Source organism: Hermetia illucens, chromosome 6, assembly GCF_905115235.1.
Source record: "Hermetia illucens chromosome 6, iHerIll2.2.curated.20191125, whole genome shotgun sequence".
Taxonomy (NCBI): domain Eukaryota; kingdom Metazoa; phylum Arthropoda; class Insecta; order Diptera; family Stratiomyidae; genus Hermetia; species Hermetia illucens.
In genome coordinates, this window is record NC_051854.1 from 80,573,845 (window position 1) to 80,600,457 (window position 26,613).

Below are 26,613 nucleotides of genomic sequence, written 5' to 3' on the forward strand. Positions count from 1 at the left end.
TTTCATAACCAGAGTACGTTATTCGTCCAGAAAATCCCTCTAATTTTTGCCTGGAAATCGTAAGTATAAATATCGGTTATGACGTTTCCAGCCCAATGTTAGAGCCAAGGATCATCGATATCTTAGGTTGCCGTATCAGCCTTTAATAAGGTATATGTCATGGTAAAATCGGCTTATTAACCAATATTATCTACTGAAACATATGCTCTCAAAGAACCATCCCGGTTTCCATACTGCCAGATAATCTCCGCTGAGGCTTCTGGACAAGAGCCACATTGGAACGGTGGCTCCTCCCTCTCCTCGAGTACCTGGGCGCGACACCGCAAAATCAGATTCTATTCCAAGAAAGCGAAAGCGAAAGGAAACCCGTCGAAATCTTCCTCTTTTCACCGCAAAAGAACTAGAGGGAACGGTCTTATCCAAGGACATAGTACTTGGACTAAAAATCATCTTGAGCGAAGTCAGTGTGTAAGCACCAGGCAGACCACTTCAGCGCGTTTTTAACAATGGGAGATTCCTGCGAGTTAGTTAAAAGTGAGCATCCCGATGTTCTTGCTTTGGATTAAAATCCTGACTCGTCATGGATGTTTGTTTTCGCCTTTGTGCTAAGACTTTAGGCTTAACGCTTGCCCAGCATTAAGTGTAAGGCATTTTAACAGCCAAGTAAGGACGGATCCCGTATTCAGACGATACATTGGCTCCCATAGCTTACATCAAAATATAAAACGAAAGAATGCTGCATAACGAGTACTGTTGCATTCTCAAAGAACGCGGGCACGCGCAGAGACTTATCACGAACTCCGGCGACTTCACAGACATGCTGAGGTAAATGCGAGGGGTACGATCCTCTTTTAGTCGACCCAACTACTGGCCTATGCTGAGGATATCGACATCATGGGAAGAACCACCCGAGGCGTACAAACTGCCTTCATCCAGATCGAGCAGGCGGTGATCGGCGCGAAAGCTTGGGCTGCACATCAATGAAGGCAAGACAAAGTATATGGTGGCAACGTCAGCACCAAACCAACCAACCAACAACATCAAACCGCACTGATCAAACGGGAAGAATAAAGGTAGGAGAATACAACTTTGAGACCGTTGATAATTTCTCCTATCTAGGGTCGAAAATCACAACCGATAACAACTATGACGATGAAATCCGCGCACGGTTGTTAACAGCCAACAGAGCCCATTTCAGCTTACAAAAACTGTTTTGTTCGAAACGTCTCACCATAGGATCAAAGCTCTTACTCTACAAGACAATGATCTTGCCAGTAGTCATGTATTCCTCGAAGACTTAGGTTCCTAGCAAGAAGAATTACGAAATCTTGGCCGCGTTCGAGAGAAGAATCGTCCGAAGGATTTTAGGCCCCCTACATGAGGATGGACGATTCCGTAGCCTACATACCGACGAAATCTATGAGCGATACCATGACCGTCAGGTTGTGGATAAAATCCGGCTCAATAGGTTACGGTGGGGGGGTCACTTAATCCGTATGGATGAGAATGATCCAGCCCGGAAAGTCTATAAGGGCAATATCTATGGTAGAAAAAGAAGACGAGGCAAACCCTGCCTAAGATGGAACGATGGCGTAGGTCAGGACGCCAGACAGCTTTTAGGGATATCGAATTGGTGAAACTCGGCGCAAAACCGGGATGTCTGGAGTTCCTTATTAAGGCAGGCCTCGACCGGATACCGGTTGTTGCGCTGTTGATGATGATGATGATGAACAGTAAAATGCAAATCGACTATATTCTCATAAGCCGCCAACATTTTAACACCATCACTGATTGCCAAGCCGTTTCCTATAAAACCATCGCATCTGAACATCCGCCGTTGATTACCGTCCTACGAATTAAGACACCGATAAAACAGCGTGAGGAACGCACTGGCCCGCGGCGCATTAAAAGGTGGCGATTTCGTGAGAAGAAGGAAGGAAGGATCTCACTCACACGATTACCAGCTATTACGAAGGTGGAAGAATCGTGGAACCAAATGAAAGACACGATCCACAAAGCGGCCTCTGCAACCCCCAGGGTCACCAAGCCAGGTAAGCGGTACATCAACCAAGATACTTGGCTTTGGAGTGATGATGTTGAAATGAAGAACCACAAATTTCTCGACGATAAAACACCGGCCAATTGGCAAATTTATAAGAATGCCAACCGGAAAACAAAGAAATCAGTTGCTGTCACTCGAGCGGACCATTACAAAAATCTTTACGATAAACTGGACACTCGGGATGGCGAGAGATATCTGTATCGACTTGCCAAAAGCCATAACGAACACACACAAGATATCGAATACTTCTTTTGCGTTAATGACAAGAACGATACTTTGCTTACCGCCGCGACTGATAGATGGCGAGAATACTTCGAGCAGAATTCAACTGAAGAATTTACCCATCCTCCACTTCCACAATCATTGGTGGAGCAGTTCCACCTGTCAGCGCAACTGAAATCAAGGAGACAATAAAACAAATGAAATCGGAGAAAGCCACTGGACCTGACGACATCGCATCTGAGCTCTGGAAAACGAAGAGCTGGGACCCAACACTGTGACTCAGTGAATTCTTTAATCGGGCTATTCAGGAAGGAAGAACACCATCTGACTGGCAAGAAAGTTTCACTGTTCCAATATGGAAAAAGAAAGGTAGTCTAGCAGAATGTTTAAATTACCGTCCGATCCGGTTACTTTCTCATACCATGAAGAGTTTTGAACGCATTTTTGACAACCGTATTCGCGAAATCGTTGAAATAACCGTGAATCAAGCCGGATTTGTCAAAAGCTGTGGAACTACTGACGCAATACACGCTGCGTGGTTACTCATGGTGAAACACCGTGAAGAGCATCGCCACCTTTACATTGCATTTCTGGATCTAGAGAAAGCGTTTGACGTGTGCCACACGAACTCATCTGGTATGCTTTACGACAGCACTTAGTGCCAGAGGAACTCATGTGCTGGGTTGAATTGCTCTACCACGATCCGAAAAGTAAAGTGCGAAGCATGGTGGGTGTATCAAAACCGCTTCGTGTCTCTGTTGGTGTTCATCAAGGAAACACCCTCCCCACTCCTTTTTGTTTTTGTTATGGACACCGTCACACGGAGCATCCAAAGTCCAGCGCCCTACACACTGCCTTATTTATGCAGATGATATTCTCCTAGCATCTGATAGCAAAAATTATCTCGAGCAACTTGTCCAAAAATAGAATGATCGCCTCATGCAACACGGTCTCAGATTGAATCTGAATAAAACTGAATTTTTGACGACCATTCCCCATGCAACAGGCACAATCACTGTCATTGGCAGTGATCTACCCAGAACTGAGCGATTTAAATACCTCGGGTCGACACTATCAGGCAATGGAGAACTGCTTTATGAAATTGCTTCACGCATTAACGTAACCTGGATGAAATGGCGTTCCACAACTGGTGTTCTTTGTGATCGACGAATCAAAGAACGCCTCAAACCTAAAATTTACCGCAATGTTGTCCGTCTATGGTTCTGAGTGTTGCCCGAATATAAAAGACAATGAACAGCGTCTTGGGGTAATGGAGACGAAGATGTTGCTTTGGACTAGTGGCGTGAAACATTTTGATCACCTTCGAAATGAGGATATCCGCGATCGATATGGGGTTGAACCGACCGTGGAAAAACTGCGAGTGAGGCGTCTTCAATGGTATGGTCACGTAATTCGCGCTAACAAGAATTCACTTACCAAGATTGGTTTGAACATCGAAGTCGATGGTGAACGGCCAAAAGGCAAGCCGAAACAACGGTGGCTTGATACGCTGGATGGGGATTTAAAAGCCTCGAGATTGCATCCAGATCAGGCATTTGATAGAGCTAAATGGCGAAACCGATCACGACTAATCGACCCCGCTTCTGAACGGGACAAAGGCTGAAGAAGCTTAGACCAGTGAATCAGGTACACGCATTAATAACTAAAGGGATTCGAAGGGACCCGCGAAACAAACAGGTTGACGCTTAACCAAATTAACCATTGTACCGTCAAAACACGGAGGCTTGTGTTTTTAGGGTGCTTGGTCAACTATGGACTGGTCGATGGCACAATGTATGTACATACAGCTGGAGCAACGATCTAAACTGCGAGCATGGCACTACTCCAAAAGAAAAATACTTCAGCATAAAAGGGAACTTTCGAGAGTAGTTTCTGCACGTTTTCTTCGTAATGTAGCCCCATACTTCAGTGCTAACATCGAGCTAAAATCTAGCATTTGACCTCAATAGTCATAGAGAAATGTAAAAAACAAGATAACAGATTATAATAATTGTTTGATTCGAACTCTAGGCTGACTACTTGAAGCTTCCTCTGTCCCTGGCCCATTCGAGCCTAATTTATAACGACGCTTCCAAGACAGCTTTAAAATTCCCGAAATTATATAAAAATATTTTAACAGGGAGAATGATATATGTGGTGCTATCTTGTTTTGTTTCGACGGGTTACTGATAACTGGCATCATTTGAAGAAAAATAGAAAGTTGGCCTCATCCGAACAAGCATATAAGCATATAACTTCTGAATCTTTTCGCTAATCCATTCATATTTAGTCAACCCGTTCAGAGAACATAATGCACGCACACTTCCTAAATAATTTCCTCTAAACTATTGAGTTCATCAACTCCCCAAGAATATGAGGAAACCTCGAGAAGTATCCTCCCCATATTCGTCAGTTCAAAGCTGTATCTTATACCAACCATGAAAAGAAAATAATCATACAAGTATCAATTTTTGGCATTTCCATTGAAATTGTGTCCACAAATTCACCCCACCCTAGGGTTCCGAATGGATCTGGATCGAATTGAAGGGAATGGAATAAAATTAGAATGTAAATAAGATTAGACATAAGTATATGCATCCTGTCTTGGAAGCTTTTCAAAATATAATTCAATTTTTAGAGTTCAGATTGGTTCTCGAAAAAATGAATAAATTTGAATAGACAATAAGATAAATTCATTGGAAGTTGAGAATTTTAGGAGGAAATCTGCAATAAAACAACTTTGACTTCAGTTCATAGTTACGAAGTCAACAAACCTTCATCCGCAGATCATTCATTTTCAAAACTTTTCGGAGTGAGGACTTTGTGTCTCAAACATTTGTCTTAAATTATGTATATCTGGTAATTGGCCGAAATTTCGGTACTTCAAACTCAATCATTGTGAAAAAAGGATAAAACCAGAGCCTCTATGTCTGGATAGACTGGGAACATCCAGACGAGCCTCAGTGTAGATAAAAGTGCAACTGAAGCTATATTGTTAGCCAAATCTACAAGCAGTAACAAAAGGTCCATAAGATTATCATTGACCCCAAAAATATAAATGAAATATTTGGTTGCAAGTTGAATTGGTTTTTAGAGAGAGCGTAATGGTTTGAGTAATGAGGTTTGAGAAAGTTTGAATGAGGAAATGCAAAAGAAGGCTGGGCTATTGTCATGAAATTTGATGAAAATATGTGGTCTGTCAACCGCTACAAGTGCAACGAGTTGCATTATTATGCTCCATTTCGGCCTCCTCACATTTTTTTCACAGAATATAGTCATGTGGGGTATCAAATCAAAGAACTGACTTAGTACTTTTCGAAAATGATTACGATTATGATTATTTCGTATATTGGGTGGAAGGCAAGAAAGTGACGACTCAAAACGTGTGCACCAAAAGCTAAAAAAAAGCCTCGTTTTCAAAGCCTTTCCAACCAAAAAATCTGAAAATAAAAATAGTGATGCATGTATATAAAATCTAGGCTTCAAAATGCATCCCATTACGATATCTGCTCAAATAAAGTTAATAATAGCATATTGAGATATTTTAGAAATTTACCCAAAAACCTCCGTAAATTCATTATAGAAATACAAAATTTAACATCAACAAGTGATAATATTATATTAGACATAATTCTGAAAAGTTTGAAGGCAAACCAAGTATTATTAACAAAGTTACAGAAGGTTTGTATTCCACATGAATTTATTCTACTCTAAAACGTGTATGACATCAAAATGGACTCATATGAAATTCGCAGTTGAAGTCTGGAGACATATCAACGAATATTTGAAATTTTTAACTGTGCACGAGTGGAAAAACTTGCATAAAAAATTTCTCAGATAAGGTGAACACAAAACCTTCATACCCAACGCGTCCAACTTCCGGTATTCCCACCTGTTCGACATTCGAAAGCAAACTTGAACGGAGTGACATAATAGACATGTATTTTTCTTTTAAGTTAGGGAACTGATAGAATGCACAGGTTTGCGTACCATAGCCCCCGGTTAATAATGTATGGCGCAATGGAAAGAAAATGCAGTCCCCGGGGTGAAAATTACACAGGCCTCATATTATTTCTCTATATAATTAAAGCTTCTATTCCGAACTTTCGGGGAAACTCCCGACTCGCAACTTTCGTCCTCCCCAAACTAGCTAAAACTGGTTTAAATATCCAAAACGATGGAAAAAACTCGAACCTCAACAGAGACAGCCATGAATTAATACACTAGAACCCCTCGACTTCATCAGAACCAATCTTATAACCGAGTAAAAGTGACGAACTCTATACAAGCGGACAAACCCATAACCACGAGGCATTGTTCATTGCCTTTGGTGGTCAGCCAGCACCCCGGACCACACGAGGCAAACAACTTTACGGTCAAATTAAATGGGTAACTGAACTAGATAAACACCATATTCATCTAATGTTGCCCAAAACCACATATGCCACACTGCTGTGTTTTCTCAATGTTTGACCTATCCGTTGCCACTTTCACTTTCTCAACAACACTCCTGCGGATATCTGGTCGGTACCGCGATGGAGTTCTTCATTTATAATTATCTCAGGCCAAAGTACTCCAATCGAAAACTTGGAACTTCTAAGTGGCTATAACTTAAATGTGGCGTTTCCACTTGACACCACAGAGAAAATTTTGGTATTGAGATAACTACATTTATTATATTACTAATATACTAATCGTGATCAAATTCAACGCGACATCAATGTTCTACCCGTGTCGCTTTAATAATAGCTATTAGCTTCTCTGTAATATCCCTCCCGTATAGAGCGTTCCAAATACCCTCTCTTCATGCTGTCACTCCCGCACAGAGCATTTCAAAAAGACTCCCCTGTTCACGCCGTCCAAAGCTTTCTCGAAAAAGATGAAGAGCAGATGAAGAGAGAACCTAACTCCACACACTGTTCCCCGATGATCCGAAGTGTGTTAATATGGTCGGTACAAGAGGATAAAGAGGGGGAACTAGCCTGCACTTTTTCAATCAAGCATTCGTTACAGCGCTCAAGAGTGTTACTGGTTTTCAGAAACTTAACGATCATTTCCTTCTTGCATTCATCGCACTCACTCTCCTCGTAGCCTCCAGCTTTCACCTCCTTGGGTCCATCGTTACACCTCTACGTTTCCACAGGCAGCCAGTAGCTTTTGGGACGTGAACGGCAACTTCATCTGCGCCGGAGGTATGAAAGCAGGAAGCTTCTCCACGGATGATGACGTCATACACGTTGTAGAATGCACGCAATTCACAACAAATGGCAAAGTTTCACCCTCTATAACTTTGTTAATAATGGTTGGATTTTCTTCAAACTTGACTTTTATATAAATGTAATATTCTACATTTATATAAAAGTCACTATAAACTTCAAATTTATATAAATGTAGTATTCTAGCATGAACTTAAGGGGGTTTCCGGCTAAATTTCTAAAATATACTAATATACTATTATTAACTTCATTTATGCAGATATCGGAACGGGGTATATTTTGAGGCCTAGATTTCGTTTGGATAGCTTTTCGGTTGGATAGCTTCGACTAGATTCGAAAAGTACTAATTGAGCCCTGAGTTATTGACAATCACAGATGTATTTCGTGGGATGATTTAATCAATAAAAGTTTATCTCAATAACTTGATGATTTGAATCGAAATATGGTATATGACACCATTCTTCTAAACCCATTTGTCTCCGAGACGATTGGCATTGGGTGTAGCGGTTGTCATTGACGATAATTTGGGCTCCGCATTTATTTTAAAAGAAATATGTATGTACCAATTACGCCTCCACATATAAACCGCGCCAAAGAGTGAATTTGCTCAGGATATAGTCGTATCTCAAGAATTTCTTAATTCTACCTGTTTATATACCCACTAACACAAAAGTGAACCTCATCGCTGAAGTTGATTTTCCGCCCATTCACTGATGATTCAATGGCTTCAATTCCTACACCAGTTGGATTTTATAAGGGTGCAGACCAAGACCTTACCTAAAATGTTGTCCACAGTGGACAGATAGAGAGAATGTCGTCGATTCAATAGGTTTGTGTTTTCGGCCACACCAGTTCCTATAACTGCAATGACTTCTCATTGTCAAAACTCTTTTTGCCGCTAAGCTGACACCACTGCACTCTATATTGGTGTGGAATTTAAAAGGGGCGATCTTTCATTTAGTCTTTTCACAGTGTTCGATTTTGTCAATTCATGTCAAGTATGTTTTGCGAATTTTACTATAGATGAAAGTATCAGACAAAGGATCAATTCGTATCCTTTTTTATGATTATTTGGGTATGAAACCTCGACTAGTTCCGAACATCCTGAATTTTCTCCAAAAACTCATTCACGTAAATGTCGCTGACTTACTAGAGCGAGTCAATTCCGATCCCACATTTATAACAAATCGAAAGTCAGAAGCTCGGCGCTTCACTTTGCGCACTTTTTATATAAGAATATTTGTACCTAGTTCGCAATGTATATGCTTACATTATGTCATACCGTAGTGTGATGCTAACATTCAAAGTCTTAAATTGCAGTAAATTTGAGGACCCCCCCCCCCCTTAAACTGAACGCAGAACGGTGTTACTCCCTGTATATGGTTCCGAACTTTCCACCAAATTTCAAATCAATAAGAGTAAACGTTTCTGAGAAAAGTGTATGTGATAGATAGACCTACAGCCAGATAAACAGTGACCGATCCCATGCGGGAAAATCAAGCAGAAGAACAGTATCCGAATAGAACGAATCAGCGTTCGGCCTGCTCGGAGCGAAAATAATAGAGTTGCCAAAATTTAGAAAGAACAAATGCATTGTGCACCAGGCCATTCAAAATACAGAGCTATTCGAGTGTTGTAAAACAGTGCCAAGGACGAAAAAATACCTAGAAGAAAGCAAGCATCACTCAGGCAATATGAGTGACGCCTCTACAAAACCCAAAAGACGGTAAGGCGTAGGGCTAATCCCTACCGCGGCGCGAGAGGCAGCCAACGACTCCTTTGGACTATCGCACGATCCTAAAAGGCAATAAGGCCTCTTAACAGAAAGGAGGAAAGGAAAAAGTTTCAACAAATTAACCAAAATTGTGGAAACAGTCAGCGGCGTCTGTGTTAATGAACTGAAGGAAGATAAAACGCCAAAAAGGAACCAAAGAGAAATGGGCCAAGGTTTGCGGAAAGGAAGGTTGGGGCCCGAATTTCTCATTATCTCTAAAAAGTTTATATGACATATGTCGATATTTGCAAGAAGGACAAAAGCGTATGAAGGACTTTGGGGAAAGCGTTAGCAGATCAGATGTTATGAAAACAAAAAATTGATACTGAAGTCGAAGTCTCCAGCCAAGCAGCAAAAATTTCCTCGACAAGGTGAAGAAGGCGCACGTATAGGCCAAAAACCAAGAGGTTGTGATGTAACATAAAGACATTGATAAAGTCAAAAACAAGATGGATATCCGCGAGAACCTAGAAAAACAGTGCTGACCAACAAGGTTGCAAGAGTTCATAATCAGAAGACACAGGGAGGCGTATGGAGACGCAAAAATGACAACTATCACCTTACTGGTGTGAACAGCGTTCAAACTGCTGACAGTTTGTAAAATAAAAATATGTTGGATCGTTTGTCCCTCAAGCACTGTTTTAGATGGTTTCAATTTGGCCACATTGCTGCAATATGCACAGGTCATATTCAGGAAGTGCAAGGCTGTCCCTGAATGTAAGCTTCGCAAGCGGAAAAGAGCCTCGACTGTCGGCACATTGGAGGCAGCAGCAGATGCCCAATAAGCAACCGGGACATCCGTCATCATACCGCCCGATTTGTCTTATGGGCACGGTAGGAAAAGTGGTAGAAAAAGTCATCTACAATAGACTTCTCCCTATCATACAATTGGGAATGACCTATCGAAGTAACAGTTTGGTTTTCGTCAAGTAACATTGAACATTAAAAATGCGCTCAATTCCGCCAGCTGGGAGTGGATAAAAAATTTATTGACTAAAACGAATGGCTAACTTCCTCGAAAATTACCTCTCACTTTGGTACGATACGGATGACAAACGTCACACCAGGAGTACCAGGGGGATCAATACGAACGTAATGTATAATGGAGTCCTTGTCCTTCCCGTATCAAAGCAGCCCCCGATGATCAATTTCACGGGTTATCTAGTCGCTATTTCAATTACCAACCATAGGAAAAAATGAGATTAGCATTCACAGTATCACTTGAAAGCCGGTTGTCAAATAGCTCAAAGCAACTCACACCTGGGCTATGCCTGTGGAAAGCGACAAATATTAGTGTATCATGGATGATGTCTATTTCAGCTTACAAAAACTGTTCCACTCGAAGCGTCTCACCATAGGGTCAAAGCTCTTACTATGCAAGACAATGATCTTGCCAGTCTTCATGTATTCCTCGGAGACTTGGGTTCTTAGCAAGAAAAATTGCGAACTCTTGGCCGCGTTCGAGAGAAGAATCCTCCGCAGAATTTTTGGCCCCCTACATGAGGATGGACGATTCCGTAGCCTACATAACGAGGAAATCTATGAGCAATACCATGACCGTTAGGTTGTAGATAAAATCCGGCCCAATAGGTTACGGTGGGCGGGTCACTTAATCCGTATAGTTGAGGATGATCCCACCCGAAAAGTGTATAAGGGTAATAACTATGGTAGAAAAAGAAGACGAGACATACCCTGCCTGAGATGGAACGATGGCGTAGGTCAGGACGCCAGACAGCTTTTAGGGATGTCGAATTGGTGGACCTCGACGCAAAACCGGGATGTCTGGAGTTCCTTATTAAGGCAGGCCTAGACCGGATACCGGTTGTTGCCCCGTTGATAATGATGTTTAACATTGCTGAACGGCAGATAACTTGTGGCCGGAGGAAGCGTGGTTTCTGCCGAAGGTAGCACTGAACTAATTGTTGCCCGACGCATAGCAGTACTAGATCCGCTTTCGCTGCCTTGTCTAAAACCTGAAAGTGCAGTTACTCAACACCAAGATTAAGCTGAGACTGTTCTGTATTAGTGTTATTTCTGTGCTGCTATATGGGAGTAGTACATTGAAAGTGACCACCACTGTCACTCGAAAACTCCAAGCCTTCGTTAACACTTGTCTGCGTCGTATCATCGCAGTACGCTGGCCCGATACTATTATCAACGAATAACTTGGTCGCCCGTACGTCATGTGATCGGCAGAAGGAAGAGGCAATAGACAGGTCATACAATGAATCCACTCTTCCAAGATGCCCGACCGGGAAGTCGCCCCAAGGGCACTTGGCCAAGAACAGTAGAGAAGAACCTTATGGTGGACTCTTTGTTCGAACAATGTACTACCAATGACGAGGTAGCGGAAGTTGCAGAAATCCACATACCTCCCACCATTATCATATCAAGATTGTCCGAGCAGAGCATTCCTATCATCCATTACGATCACAATGTAACCTTTAGTAACCTCCTTAAGCTGGACCGGAATCATACAGTCTTAAAGTCTGCCAGAAACCTGTCTCCAGGTCAAGAGAGCGCGCCTTGCGGTAGCGTCAGAAGCGACACGGCACCAGATTCGCGTCAGCTACCACTTAGTTTTCCAGAGTACAAAAGCACATCACAACTGATGTCGCAAAAGGGAGATGAATACGCTTCAGAATCCCACCATCTTAGTTCTCTTAGGCCCAGAAAGTCCAGCTCATATCGTTGGAATTTCCACTCGAATTGGAGAAAGCGAGCATCCTGCGGACCCTTCCTACCATTGGCCAAGAGCGTTAAATTATCACCAATAACAAATATTCTACTATCCTTGAAAGACTCTCCTAAAACCGACTGTAGGCACTTCAACTTCCAATTCATCTATTTTTATTTGAAAAGATAAAGTCGATAATAATCTCGTTATGAGCTCTCAAAAGGCGTCATAACAGCCACAAATAAATAAAACAAGAGCGAGTGACTAATATGAGAAAATTTTTTGTTTATTCCTGCATCAAAGTGTGAAAACAAACTAAAATAGAATGAAAACCACTAGTTGGAGCATATCCTGTCAACAAAACAAGGAAATCTAAAAATCTGAACAAAGAAAAATGCCTATTGCCACCCCAACTTCAAAACTTCTCGATTGATTTATCTTATCTTCTATTCTTTTCTCAACAGGTCCCACAAAAAACTGGATCGCCGTCGAGAGTTTGTTTACCAATAACATGTCAATTGACTCGTCTTCGGATTCTGCTAACAATTACAAGATAGCATCAAGCGCCCATCGCATCCCCCAAACAGGCGAGGAGCGTAACGTCTTTGCGATTTACGTAGCATACTATGTGAAAGTCAAGTTAACATTGAGCGGCATGGGTGGCGAGGTATCCCTGAAATTACCATTTATATTAGGTCATGTGGATGACGACGATGCTATTGATGCGGCCGAATCCTCCGATTGCCATAAAGACAAAATTGGAAACGGCAAATCCACAAAATTTCAAAATCCATCGTCAACGGACACAACAACAGCTATCAGCACTACGACATCGGCTACCCATCACAAGGACATTATCGAAGAAGAACTACACGAAGAGGCCGATTCAATATCTCTCCTTAATGAAGACCAGGACAGCAAGAAGCAGGAGGAGCTCAAGGAAGAAAAATTCAAACAAGAAAGGAATTTATTGCATCGATATAAACTGAAACGGGAAAGTTATAGTCGATCCTGTGAGGATATCGAAAGTTTATCGAAAAATGATGAATGCACTGTTAGCGCCGTAAAAGCTCTAGTTCATAGACAGGCGAGCGATAGTAATGATTAAGGCTGGCGTTGAAAAATAAGGACACGAAAATATTTGAGGTATACAGGCTGCAATCGTTGCCAGGAAAATGGCAGGAAAGGGAATCTCATTTTATACACGTGTGAAATGGAAGGGAATAATTTAATGTTAGGAGATCCATAAATTATAATACTACTCGATCAATGTTTAGTGCCTAATAAATCAACTGAGTCCGCTTCCCCCGTTTCATTCGTATACCCCCAGAGGAAACACTGAACCTTTGGCTAGAGAAAGTTAACCTTGCATTCATCACAATAAAAATTGTACTCATGTTTATGAAGCCTTACCCTGGACGAAGGAGAGGAGTTTTGACCAAGACCATCTATTGCTTGTATGGAATTTATATGTACTTCCAGTAATTCGCTAGCGCGAACATAACACCCTTCACTTGCATGTAAAACATTTGTCAATGGGTTCCAACACGTTTGGTACTCAATATTTTCGTGGCATGTACTGTAAGTTTACGATAAATTTAAGTTAGCTACGAAGCGCTTTGTATTATACAAAAAAGTCCGACGCTCACTCACCCTAGATGTAACTATCATACTTGAAAAAAACTATGTGGAAAAACTTCACCCCGAACTGTTTTAGTATTCGTAGCGAAAATTCTATTTATGTTGAATATGCAAAATAGATTCTATTTCAAATCTATACGAAAAGATCGTTTTAATCAATTTTCCATACATAATTTAGAAGAATTTAGAAATATTGACTGTTAATAAACGGAAAATGAAACTTGCGCGAGATGTTTACTTAGGCAATGTTCTCCCTGCAATTCATCCTAAGGACATTCCTGACAACTTTCACTTAGATAATTGAATTTCCATGAAACCGAAGATTAAGGAAACTTCAGGGAAATTTCCTGCGAAAAAATCTTAATAATGAGGTAGTAATTTCTTATACGTCCCTATTTTTAGATTTGACTTGTTTCACAAGTCGCCAACCTAGAAAGGACTACCTCAAGTCTAGCAGTTTCTGAATACAAAGATATACACCGCATTGAACCATTCTTACCGTTTTCAGCACCATTTACTGGAATTTTCCAATCGAATTAGAGAAGAGAAAACGAAACAAGCAGAAAGTCGAAAATTGGACACTTTTCTGGTTTCCTTACATACCCGGAATGGGTACTACCCAAAATAGCGTCAATTTAAATTCAACGTGACATAAGCGCGAGTAAAAGGAAGAGGAGTCTACCAAAGCAAAGCGAAAAGTCCAGCTAAAAACATCATGACGTGACAAATAGATTCAACACGGTCATGGAACCTCACCAAAAATAAGAGATATTTTCGAAGGCAGACGTGGGAGTAGCAGTGTCAGGAGGCCCTGTGCATTCATCATCCTTGATGTAAAAACCACCTTCAATTCAACTAGTTAGGACCACATAATGGGACACTGGATAAAAAAATCCAACCACCCTACCTGCTCAGAATCGCAAAAAAACCTCCCCAGTAGAGGAGCTATACTCTAATACAACTGAGAGCCAGGTGACTACAGAAGGGAGAAATTGGGAAGTCAAGCAGTGGAGTCAGCTTTAAAATTGATCTCGTACGAAAACCGAAACCAACAAAAATCCCTGCTTAAAAGCAGAGTCCAACAAAAGTACGTCTGAGGTCAACACATAAGACGTCAGGAAGGAGACAGATGTCACTCGCGGAAGGTACTACTGGATATCTATGCTATCTAAAGGAAAGCCAGAAACCACAAGAGGCACTTAAAAGGGCTCTGGACAGACCTAAGCATTCGAAATCGTAGTAAAGAAGGCAGGAAGCAACGGAGATAAGCCCACACGAGGGCAATGCTCCCTAGAAATCCAAATCCAAGCCCAAGAGGGGAAAAACCCGAGTAAGTCAGGGGTGAAGGTAGGCGCCAGAAAGCCCACCATTAGCTATGCTAACGCTGTGAAGAGCATTCGACTAGCCATACTGCGAAAGTATTTCCGGAGCAAATGCTCACTCGTGAGGAGCAGCAAATCCTCGAGGACCTCATCATCATAGAAATGTGCGAGGGGTGGATAGTAAGGAGGTCCTGCTCACCGGCATTTGACCAGATCTTTTACGGTTAGACTGCGCGACGGAGAACACGGTTGACTGGCTTAGGATTATAGTCTCAGGTGGAAGGAACAAACCATCGCCGAGTTCCACCAATTCGATATCCCAAAAAGCTGTCTGGCGTCCTGACCTACGCCATCGATTCATCTCAGGCATGGTCTGCCTCGTCTTCTTTTTCTACCATAGATATTACCCTTATAAACTTTTCGGGCTGGATCATACTTATCCATACGGATTAAGTGACTCGCCCACCGCAACCTAGTGAGCAGAATTTTATCTACAACCAGACGGTCGTGGTATCGCTCATAGATTTCGTCGTTATGTAGGCTATGGAATCGTCCATCCTCATGTAGAGGGCCAAAAATTCTTCGGAGGATTATTTTCTCGAACGCGGCAAAAAGTTCGTAATTTTTCTTGTTAAGAACCCAAGTCTCCGAGGAATACATGAGGACCGGCAAGATCATTGTCTTGTACAGTAAGAGCTTTGACCCTAGGGTGAGACGTTTCGAACGGAACAGTTTTTGTAAGCTGAAATAGGCTCTGTTGGCTGAAAACAACCGTACGCGGATTTCATCATCGTAGCTGTTATCGGTTGTGATTTTCGACCCTAGATAGGAGAAATTATCAACGGTCTGAAAGTTGTAGTCTCCTATCTTTATTCTTCCCGTTTGACCAGTGTGATTCGATGTTGTTGGTTGGTTGGTTTTCGGTGCTGACGTTGCCACCATATATAATATTTTGTTTTGCCTTCATTGATGTGTAGCCCAAGATCTCGCGCAGGCGGATCTGGATGAAGGCAGTTTGTACGTCTCGGGTCGTTCTTCCCATGATGTCGATATCGTCAGTATAGGTCAGTAGTTGGGTGGATTTAAAGAGGGCGTGTCTTTTGCATTTACCTCAGCATCACGGATCACTTTCTCGAGGGTCAGGTTAAAGAGGACGCATGATAGGGCGTCGTAAACCGTTGTTGATGTCGAATGGTCTTGAGAGTGATCCTTTGCTGCTTTTATTTGGCCTCGCACATTGGTCACGGTCAGCCTAGTGAGTCTTATCAATTTCGTCGGGATACTGAATTCTCTCATGACCGTGTATCGTTTTACACTGGCTATGTTATCATAGGCGGTTTTAAAGCCGATGAATAGATGGTGCAACTGTTGTCCATATTCCAAGTTTTTCCATTGCTTGCCGCAGAGAGAAAATCTGATCTGTTGCTAATTTACCTGGAGTGAAGCCTCTTTGGTATGGGCCAATAATGTTCTGGGCGTATGGGGCGATCCGGCCTAGCAAGATAGCGGAGAACATCTTATAGATGGTACTCAGCAACGTGATACCTTTGCAATTGCTGCACTGTGTGATATCTCCCTTTTTATTTATAAGACAGATAATGCCTAGTTGCCAATCGTCAGGCATTGATTCGCTGTGCTATACCTTGAGCACAAGTTGATGAACCACTTGGTGTAACTGATCGTCTCCATATTTAACTAATTCGGCTGTAATTCCATCGGCTCCTGGCGATTTATGATTTTTAAGCCGATGAATTGCACGGGCTGTTTCTCCTATACTTGGTGGTGGCAGTATTTGTCCGTCGTCTTCAGTTGGCGGCACCTCCAACTCGCCAATGTTCTGGTTGTTCAGTAGCTCATCAAAGTACTCAACCCATCGCTCCAATATGCCCATTCGTCGAAAATCAGATTTCCCACTTTGTCTCGGCAGGATGAGCATCGAGGTGAATAACGCTTTATCCTGCTGACTTATTGGTAAAACTTCCGCGCCTGGTGTGGTTGCTCCCTGTACTTTTCCAGTTCACAGACTTGTTGGTTCTGCCAGGCTTCCTTTTTCCGTCTGTGAAGTCGCTTCTCCGCTCGACGGAGTTCGTGATAAATCTCTGCGCGTGCCCGCGTTCTTTGAGAATGCAACATTACTCCGTATACAGCATTCTTCCGGTCCGTTGCTGGCTTACATTCATCGTCAAACCAGCCGTTCCGACGTTTTTCGCGGCTGGGGCCAAGTATCTTTGTGGCGTTTCGCCATTTGGCTCTATCAAATGCCTGATCTGGATGTAATCTCGAAGCTTTTAAATCCCCATCCAGCGTATCAAGCCACCTTTGTTTCGACCAGCTTTTTGGTCGCTTACCATTGACTTCGATGTTCAGACCAATATTGACAAGCGAATTCTCGTTAGCGCGAATTACGTGACCCTACCATCGAGAACGCCTCACTCGCAGTTTTTCCACGATCGGTTCAACCCCATATCGATCGCGGATATCCTCATTTCAGATGTCATCAAAACGTTTCACGCCACTAGTGAAAAGCAACATCTTCGTCTCCATTACCGCAAGACGCTGTTCATTGTCTTTTATAGTCAGCAAACTGCCACTTCACCCAGGTTGCGTTAATGCGTGAAGCAATTTCTTTACGCATTTCTTCATTGGCTGATAGCATTGAGCCGGGATATTCAAATCGCTCTGTTCTGGGCAGGTTACTGCTTTTGACAAAACTGACAGAACGATGCTGTCATCCAATGGAGAACTGCGTTATGCTCCTCACATAGGTTAACACAAAACCTTTTATACCTGAAGCGTCAAGCTTCCGGTTTCCCGATTTGTTCAGATATCTTAGCGAAAATTCATACACTTCTACCGACTTTCTTCAAATCTAAGGTTTAGAATTTTTACTAGATGATTTGTTGACTCACCAACTCCTAAATTTTTTCACTCAAATACTAAATCTAACCAAAATATCGATTTGTTGCCCATAACTGGGGCTAAAATTCCACCCGATATAATAAAAGCAAGTTTATAATGTGCAAATGTTATTATGCTCAAGAACTATGAAATAAACTTGAGAAAATCCCATTGAAACTGGATATTGAAGATACTAGATAATAAAGAGATAAACTGAATCCAATCCCCCAACAGCATCTGTTGTTGCATTATCTCCATCATATTATCTCAATTAGCCTGAAGCTACTCATGTTTCTCCATCATCTTGAAGAAGATCATAAAATCTTAAGAGGTTCATTATCCTAATGTATGTATCTTCGAACGTAAACTACATTGTAATACTATAGAAAGACAAGAACTCGCCCCATTACCTGCGAATTCTAGTTTCCAGTGATTTTTCGCGTGAAATTGCATGAAAACAAAGTTATCAAGACCGTTGCCTCCATCTTAGCATTAATTTACTGGCTTATCCACTTACTGATTATAGTTTGAGCATCCCGAGTTAAAGTGCCGTAATAAGAAGGATGCAGAGTGAAGACTCCATCTTGTAAGGTATCCAGTTCCATTGCTATGGATATGAAATTTGCAGTGGCATTAACTATTTCAATAATTGATATGCTCATTACTTAGTGCAGTAAAATCCTTATAAATCGTATCGTCGGAAGACTAACAACTTGGAACGAATTATCGGAATTACGAATTATCTGGATTACGAATTATCGGAATTACAAAATAAAGAATATTAACTCTAAATTTGTACAAATTAGCCAGAAATACGAATGATCGAGATTCCATTGTGCTAATATATACATATACCAGGTGTACAAGCTTAAATCCGCTGTTTTTTTTTTCAAGGAACCAAAAGAACCATAGAGAACTTTATTTAAAATGCTGGCCCGTGCTATCTACACATTTTTTCCATATTTCGGGTAATTTATCGATACCATGCCAATAAAATTGTTGATCTTTCGAGGCAAACCACGCCATGAAGCTATTTTCGGACGTTTGCGTAAGAATGGGGGTGCTGCCCAGCGAGAGAGTGGCCCATCGATGAAAACAGATGATAGTCGAATGGGACCAGGTCTGATGAATAAGTGGGGTGGCGTAGTATCTCTCAGTTGAGCGTTTCTCAGTAGTTCCGAACTTTTTTCGACGTGCGCGACGAAGCATTGGAGGAAAATCAGCTTTTCATGGCTTTGTTGATATTCCGGCCGTTTTTCATTCAGAGCACGATGCAATTTGATGAGTTTTTGGTGATAACGGTAGGCATCGACAGTTTCACCAGGTTTCAACAGTTCATACTAGACAATACCCCGCTAATCCCACCAAACGCACAGCATCGTCTTCCGTCCGAAGCGATTTGGTCTTGCAAAAGATGTCGCTGATTGGCCGGCATCAACTCACGATTTTTCTCGTTTAGGATTCTCAAAATAAACCCATTTTTTGTCGCCAGTCACAATCCGATGCGAAAACATCTTTTTTTATGTCTGGCATGCAAGATTTTGCATGTGCTTTGGCGCCGCTCCATCTACCTATTGTTCAATTCATGCGGCACCCATTTTCCCCTCTTTTGAACCTTACCCATTACACGTAGACGCATGGAAACGGCTTGTTGAGAAACACCTAATTGCATGGCGAGCATTTTCTGCATTTGAGTATCGTCCTCGTCTAAAAGAGCCTCCAATTCGTGGTCCTTAACTTTCCCGGGCCGATTTTCACGCTCCTTGTCGCTCAGATCGGAGTCGCTACCTCTGAACCGACGGAACTAGTCTCGGCGCGTGGTTTCCGATAGAGCATTGTCGACTGATTCTTCAAATTGAAGCAAAAAAGCAGAGCCTCCCGCAAGTACTACTTTCCGGGAACAAAACCGGACATGATTATTGAAGAGAAAAAAAATGTTTTTGCATGAAATTGCTGATGATATACACTAACAATTGTTGACAAATGTCCAACTAAAAGAAAAAATATGGCGTGCTCATGGCAGCTTAATACGCTCACTGACCCCATCTGTGAGCAAACAGCGGATTTAAGTTTGTACACCTGGTATTTTTTATGGATAATGACCTATGTAATGATACAGCAAGTCCTGATTGCTATGACGCAGAGCCCACTCTTTCAAATTGAAGGGATTCCGAAACTAATTTCAATTGTTGCCAACTTATCAAAATTTTTATTAGGATAGGGGCAGAGAATCCACTCACGATATTTCCTGTTGTTGTAAAATTGAAAGACAACAATTGACGACAACGGGGGACGGTTGAAACACATAACAACTTGTAATTTTAATCGTGTTCCTAATAAAACTTTCCGAAAGCTATCTCGAAATAGGTCCAGGAAAACATGTGACGTTATTTACATGTCGAAAACTTTGACACCGTTCATTCTTATTGCCGACTCTTCCCATGTCTTCGGTTTTAGATAATCCCCTCATCGCTATGGCTTCTCAAAAGACAAGATAATATTCCAATTTACATCATTTAATTCGCCTTAGTATTGCGGCGAAGTGACGAGAATATTCACTTGCTTGTATGCAGCATTTTTTACTTTGCCTCATATTTAGAATTCTTTAGTACCCTCATTCTTTCAAATTCCTACTTTCCATTCCGACATCATATCAAACCGAAAACATTGAAATACTTGAAATATTGATTAATAAACCATGTAAATGTTTAAGTAAAAATGTTCGCTCTTCTCACCTTTTAAATTTTTTGAAACCCTATAACCCGTTTAAATACAATATTTTCAATTCTAACACAGAAATTTTCGAATATTCAAAAATAATCATTAACCTTTTTTGTTGTTTTTTTCTATACATTCCATAGCTCACCCATGCACCTGATAATGTTGTATATTAGCAAATATATTATTAGCATTTGTGTCAGGCAATTAAAACAACTTTTTGTATGTAAATTTTGCTGCGAAGAGCTGATGCCATGGGGTTTATTGTTGTAGGGTTCGAAGGCCGCACTGTGGGTCGAATGATCAATCTAGGGAGAACAACCGTCCGATCCAAAGGTTAACCACTTCGTCGGCGTTCGAACGGGAAGCAGCCGAGTATGACCGCAGCTTAGAATAAAAGCTCCGCGCGAAGAAAAGAAACGTGCTCGTGAGAACCAGTATGTCCCAACTGCATTCTGCGGGAATCAAAAAAAGTGGCGAGTAAACAACCGTCTGACCAGCCAAGTGGGCAAGTTAACCCGCGCCCAGGAAATGAAACGCAAATCCTGATGGTAAAGTGCTCCTCAGACGTACAAATGCCTACACAAACGAAAGTCTTTAGACAAATGTCTACACCAACTCAAGTTTTCGGCAGACAGTGGACAGAGCAGCGTCCTTTTCTTCCACTCTTTTCACCCCTCGTTTCTCTCGTGTGTCGGTTGTCCTTGCAGGTTAGTTGGCATCGCCATAAGCCGTCCACGGACAGAAAGGAGACAGACTCCTCAATAGCTGCTATGGCAGTACAGATGGCATCGTTTTGACGTAGGCAGTTCGAGGCGCAATTCGTGTTCTAGTCACGATTTAACCACGCGATTGTCGGCCTGGATATGACTGCAGACATACACAAATGAGTCTTAGGTTTGACGAATGTTTTCTTGGCACTTATTATCACCAGAACCAGCCAGTGTCTGATCTGTTTCTGTGAGCCCATTAAGCATGATGTTCAGCACCACATCAACGTCCCTATCTTTTCTAAAGTGCGTCCATAGCCATCGTAGAAGCTCGCAGTTGCACGGAAGATGTCGAAGAACTTTTTGCAAGGTATTGCTGATCTTCGCCACTTAACATGATACCCCATTGCACCCTTTCACGACTTTGCACACTCTGCCGTTGACTGGCATATTTTCTCGACCTTGGACTTAATCAAGGAAATATCACCAAATCCCTGCAACTTCCAAATTCATTGCGAAAATGACACTTTTCAGACTCTTTTAGGTGATGTCTGCTACAACCAAACATTTCAGATTCACCCACTCTGTATAACGAAAGCTTCATTTTTCACTTTTGTTTCCTATATTTGAATGATGTTCTGGCTGCATCCTTCCGCATTTTTCAACGTCTCCTTGTGGCCAATCTAGTACCTAATGTTGAGAAATACAAATTCTTACAATGGCAGATCAGATTCCTCAGCCACCTAATAACCCCGGAATGCATTCAACCAGACTCAGTCAAGATGCAAGCGATTCCGAATTTCCCGGTTGAGAATCTGAAAATATTCTTGGGTATGTTAAGCTTCTACCATTGTTTCTTGCCGCAACTAGTAGAAGCCACGAAACAGAAGGGCCATTGAGAGGAAACCCGGCCCAGTTGAAAAGTATGCGAAAAAATAGAGTCGTGGTGAAAATTATACTGGTCTTAGATAAAAATTATACTGGTCTCAGATAAAAATTATGCTGGGCTCCATATCCTTTTCGGACCCCGATAAAAGGGCCCGAAGGGAATCCCCCCTTTCCTCGCCCTCGCGACAAGCCTGCTACGAGACCTTAGACAAGCGATCAAAGTCATATATTCCAGCCGATTTTCACAAGAAAGTATTTCACGCCGTTCAGTATTTAGTACACCCGAGCATCCCAACAAAAAATCAGCTTTTCATCGCAAAATATTTCTAGCCATCCCTGAACAAGGATATTAGTTCTTGGGCCAGACAGTGCATCACATGTTAGAAGTGCAAAACTAAGAAAACATATGAAAAAGAGACAGGTGCAGGTGACTTGCACGGTTTGAGGTATTGGCTCAGAATCTGAGACTGCCCATCGGCCCGAAGTACTCGAATCGAAGTTGATGTTGCCACCAATCGCTAACCGTGCAAAAAAGATAGCCGACGTGACCAACGATCTCGACTCCCGAGGACCGCTGCAACCACCTTACGAGGTCCTCGAGTGAGACCCATACCATTTCAATCTCGACGGCGGAATCACATTCAAGAGAGTCTTCCTGATTCGGCTAAAGCGTTTATTCGCGGAAGAAAATGCAATAAGAGAAGGGCAACACCGCAGTTGTGGATAAAATCCAACTCTCTGCCTGAGATGGAGCGATGGCGTAGGTCAGGATGCCAGACAGCTTTTAGGGATATCGAATTGGTGGACCTCGGCGCAAAACCGAGATATATCGAGTTCCTTATAATGGACGCCTAGACCGGATACCGGTTGTTACGCCGTTGATGGTGATGAATACCGCATACTATTTTGGTCTGGGGCTAAACGGACAGACAGGAGAAAGTTGCTGGATGGCAATGATTCTTTTTATTTCCAAACCAACTCGACTCACACCTCCCAGTTGGTAGCCCCGAATAACCACTATTCCACCTGGTGGTGAACTAGCGTGAGCGACGACATCGACGACGACCTGGAATGCTGCAGCTTTGGGATTCTGTTGCCTTAATGCACGACAGTAACATCTCTTGGCTTCAGGTTAATGTTACAGCTACCTCCGTCCTAATAACTTTGGCCGGGCTGCAAGAACGTTCAGAACTATGACACCATTAAGTTGGCACTGCAGGCTCAGTTGAGATGGACTTCTGACGAGCGCCTGATCCCGCTTCTGAACACAAACTCTCATAAGGATCTATGTCAACCCACTCGGTACTTCCCTGCTCGCATGGACAATCACGGGGATAATTTAAGGTGACTGCACTTTCTAGCGGAAATAGCGGCTTCCAGCTGGGAACGAAATTAAAATGACAACAACGACAGCAACAACAAAAACGACGCCACAGCCGACAATGGCCGAAATTTTTAGAAAGGGCAGTAATATATCACGCTCATCGCTTTTGGCAGCTAAAATGGGAGATTCCACAACAAATCCCTTTGCAAGAAGTGCCAAGCCACCAAGGTCATCTATTGAAAAAGTAAAAATGTCCACTGTCCCAACGGTGAAGGCGACTGAAAGTGAAAAAGGTAGTGACAGAATAGAGGCTAAGAGTCCTGGCGACTAAAAAAGGAGAGACGCCATCGAACTCCAGCACGGAAAAAAGGGCCACGAGAAAAGATGGCAAATTCCGAACAGCGTGACATCCCTTCATTGGGAAAAAAGGGTGATTAACTCTACAATCAGGCGGAAATGCAAGTCATCTCACCAGATAGGATGGACCTCATCTGGAAGATAAGAATAGAGGAAGAAAAGCTACTCAAGATGTGCAGAGTGAGCCTACGGAGAATGAAGGCTGCTACCATCGTCCAGCAAAACATCTCCATGGATGTCAAAAATGGCATAATGGAGATGGAGGAACTACTGGACCTTATTGCACGAAAGCGAAACTCCTGGATTACAGCCGAAGAGGAACTGAGGAAAAAGCATATCGCTAGTACAGCCTCTAGTTGAGCAAAACGTAGTGCCCTCAGGCCGCCAGATCGAGGACATAAAATCGGCAAAAGGAAGCGAGAGGACCTGCCGGCAAGGATGTAGCAGGAAGAATTCCGCGTCGAAAACAGAAGAAAATTCAGCAACAACAACCTAAGTTTAATAGCAAAAGCAGAGAGAAAGAGAAGGGGCAAACCACGGTGCGGCCATTCTCATTAAGCCGAAGGAAGGGAGATCTTTCCCTGAAGTTCTTCGGGAAATTCACAACAAAGCTAAGCCAGAAGACACTGGGATAGATATTAAATCTATCCGGCGGAGTCGAACTAACCGTATACTTGTAGAGCTTGAGTTGAAGACCGTAACGAAGAGTACGTTCTGCGAGACAGTCCAGAGCATGCTAGGCATGAAGGCAGCGGTTTCCAGCTTAGAACCCATGTACACCCTTGAAATAAGGATTTGGACCTGGATTGCCTAATACGGAAGAGGTGCAGATGTGAGCAATCTTAAAGTGGGAACTACGTCTGTCAACTCTGGTGGACAAAATAGCCATTGTCACTGTCCCTGAGAAGACAGCGAGGCAACTTCTCTATTGCGCGAAAATAAAGGTTGAGGTGATTATTTGCGGAATAAGGTGAAGGGCAGTTCCAATGAAGGGGGGGTGGGCATACAAACATATAACAGGGGCTCGCAAGGGGCAGAACAGAGGCATTTTGTGTTACAAGTGGGGCGAACCCGAGCACAAAGCGAAGACTTGTGATTCGACAAAGTGCTGTGCCCTCTGGAAGGACTGCGGTCTGCTAAAGGAGGATGTGGCTCATGTTCCCGACTCTGGGCGTTGCCATATTTTCAAGGAAGAGTTACGAAAAATCAAGAAGATCAGAAGGTACAAGAAAGAAGAGTTGCCTTTTTGCTTCCTAGCGAACTGTGACGAGATAGTCCACCGTCGTGATATGGCAATATATCTGGCACTGCTGTCATCTGGGTAAGAGGCACGGTTAGCTTGCAGGTGCCGTCCCATGGTTGAGGGGATGGCTTCGTATGGGTGACAAACGGCTCTTCCCAATGTTTTGCCGTCCGGCAAACACCTGTCGGGTGGGACATCGGAAAAATCGACGTAGCAAAATTTGCCAAAGCTTTCTCAATACGGGTAAATCAGCGGCAGGACCCAGGCAGACCCAAAACTGAGACTGAATCGCTAGTTCGTTCAACAATGAACCTCATTACCGCAGCTTGTAATACATTAGCTCACAAAAGGAAGCTGTGCACCGGGAAATTACCTGTATACTGATGGACGGCTGAAATTGCAAGCCTACGAAGGAATTGCCTCAGACTTCGGCGAATTGCTCACCACGCAAGAGACTAAGACGAATTGACGCTTAGAACCGTAGAGTATACGATTAGGAAAAAGGCACTCCGCCACCAAATCGACAGAAGCTAATCAACGACGTAAACAGAAAGCCATGAGGCCTAGTACATAAGCTGGTTTCCAAAAAATTCAGTGCCCATCGGTCGCCCTGTTCTATGGAAGCAGCGAAGATGGAAGAAATCGTGCAAACCCTTTCTCCTATCCACCCCATCCGAATTAACGCTGTCAATGAAGTAGTGAGTAGCGAGCAATGCCCAGTCCTCACTGCAAAGGAACTAGAGGAGACGGGCCTGTCAATGAAAGATAAAAAAGCACCAGGACCGAACTATATTTCCAGCAAAGTATTGTAAATACAGGCCAACGCATTCAACGTGTATTTGACAGCGGGTGTTTATCCCGCTGGAAAGTTGCGAGACTTGTGCTGATAAGCAAGAGCAAAGTCAACCTAGAGGCGCCATCAGCGTATAGTCCGCACAGCATGTTGGACACAACGGGGAAGCTACTTGAGCAGCTCATCAAGCACGGATGACTGATGCAGTATGCGCTGCAGGAGATTACTCAAGAACACAATATGATTTTGAGAAGGTGGACACAATGGTAAAACTGGCTAGGCACACAGTCGCCACTGCCACCGCTGCTCCTTATGACCCTCGACGTAAGAAACGCATTTACGCACTAGAAAATCGTTTCCATACTCCAGGTTATCTACTACGGATGTCGAAGGACTATTTAAAGGACCATACCCTACTCTACGAAACCTACTCATACGATAGCCTTCTACGACTTGAGATGCCTGATAAATCTCATCTGGTCAGATACGCAAACGATGTTGCGGCACTGGGTACCGCACGAACGGTTGAGCAAACTCAGTGCACACTGGGAATGGTGATGCGACGAGTAAGCAGATGGAGAGCTGAGCATAGATTCTCCCTAGGTCTGGAGAAAACTGAAGGCGTTGTGCTGACCAACAAGATGGTTTCGACAGTCATCCATATTCAGGTTGGTGAAACCATAGTTTTGTCGATGAAATATCTGGGCATCATGATAGACACGAAGATGAGCTTCTTCGCGCAGATTCACAACACCAAGCCTGCGGCGA

The 26,613-nt window shown here is 42.8% G+C and overlaps 2 protein-coding genes across 3 annotated transcripts in view; one reads left to right on the plus strand and one right to left on the minus strand.

Moving 5' to 3' along the window:
- LOC119659615 overlaps positions 1-13,588 on the plus strand; it is a 331,014-nt gene extending 317,426 nt beyond the window's left edge. The window contains exon 11 of the mRNA XM_038067791.1: positions 12,416-13,588. Within this exon, the coding sequence (XP_037923719.1) occupies positions 12,416-13,059 (644 nt within the window). The 3' untranslated portion in view covers positions 13,060-13,588. The remainder of the gene's footprint in view (positions 1-12,415) is intronic.
- LOC119659619 (sex-regulated protein janus-A-like) overlaps positions 1-26,613 on the minus strand; it is an 87,169-nt gene that overhangs the window by 59,079 nt on the left and 1,477 nt on the right. The gene's annotated exons all lie outside the window — the stretch shown is intronic.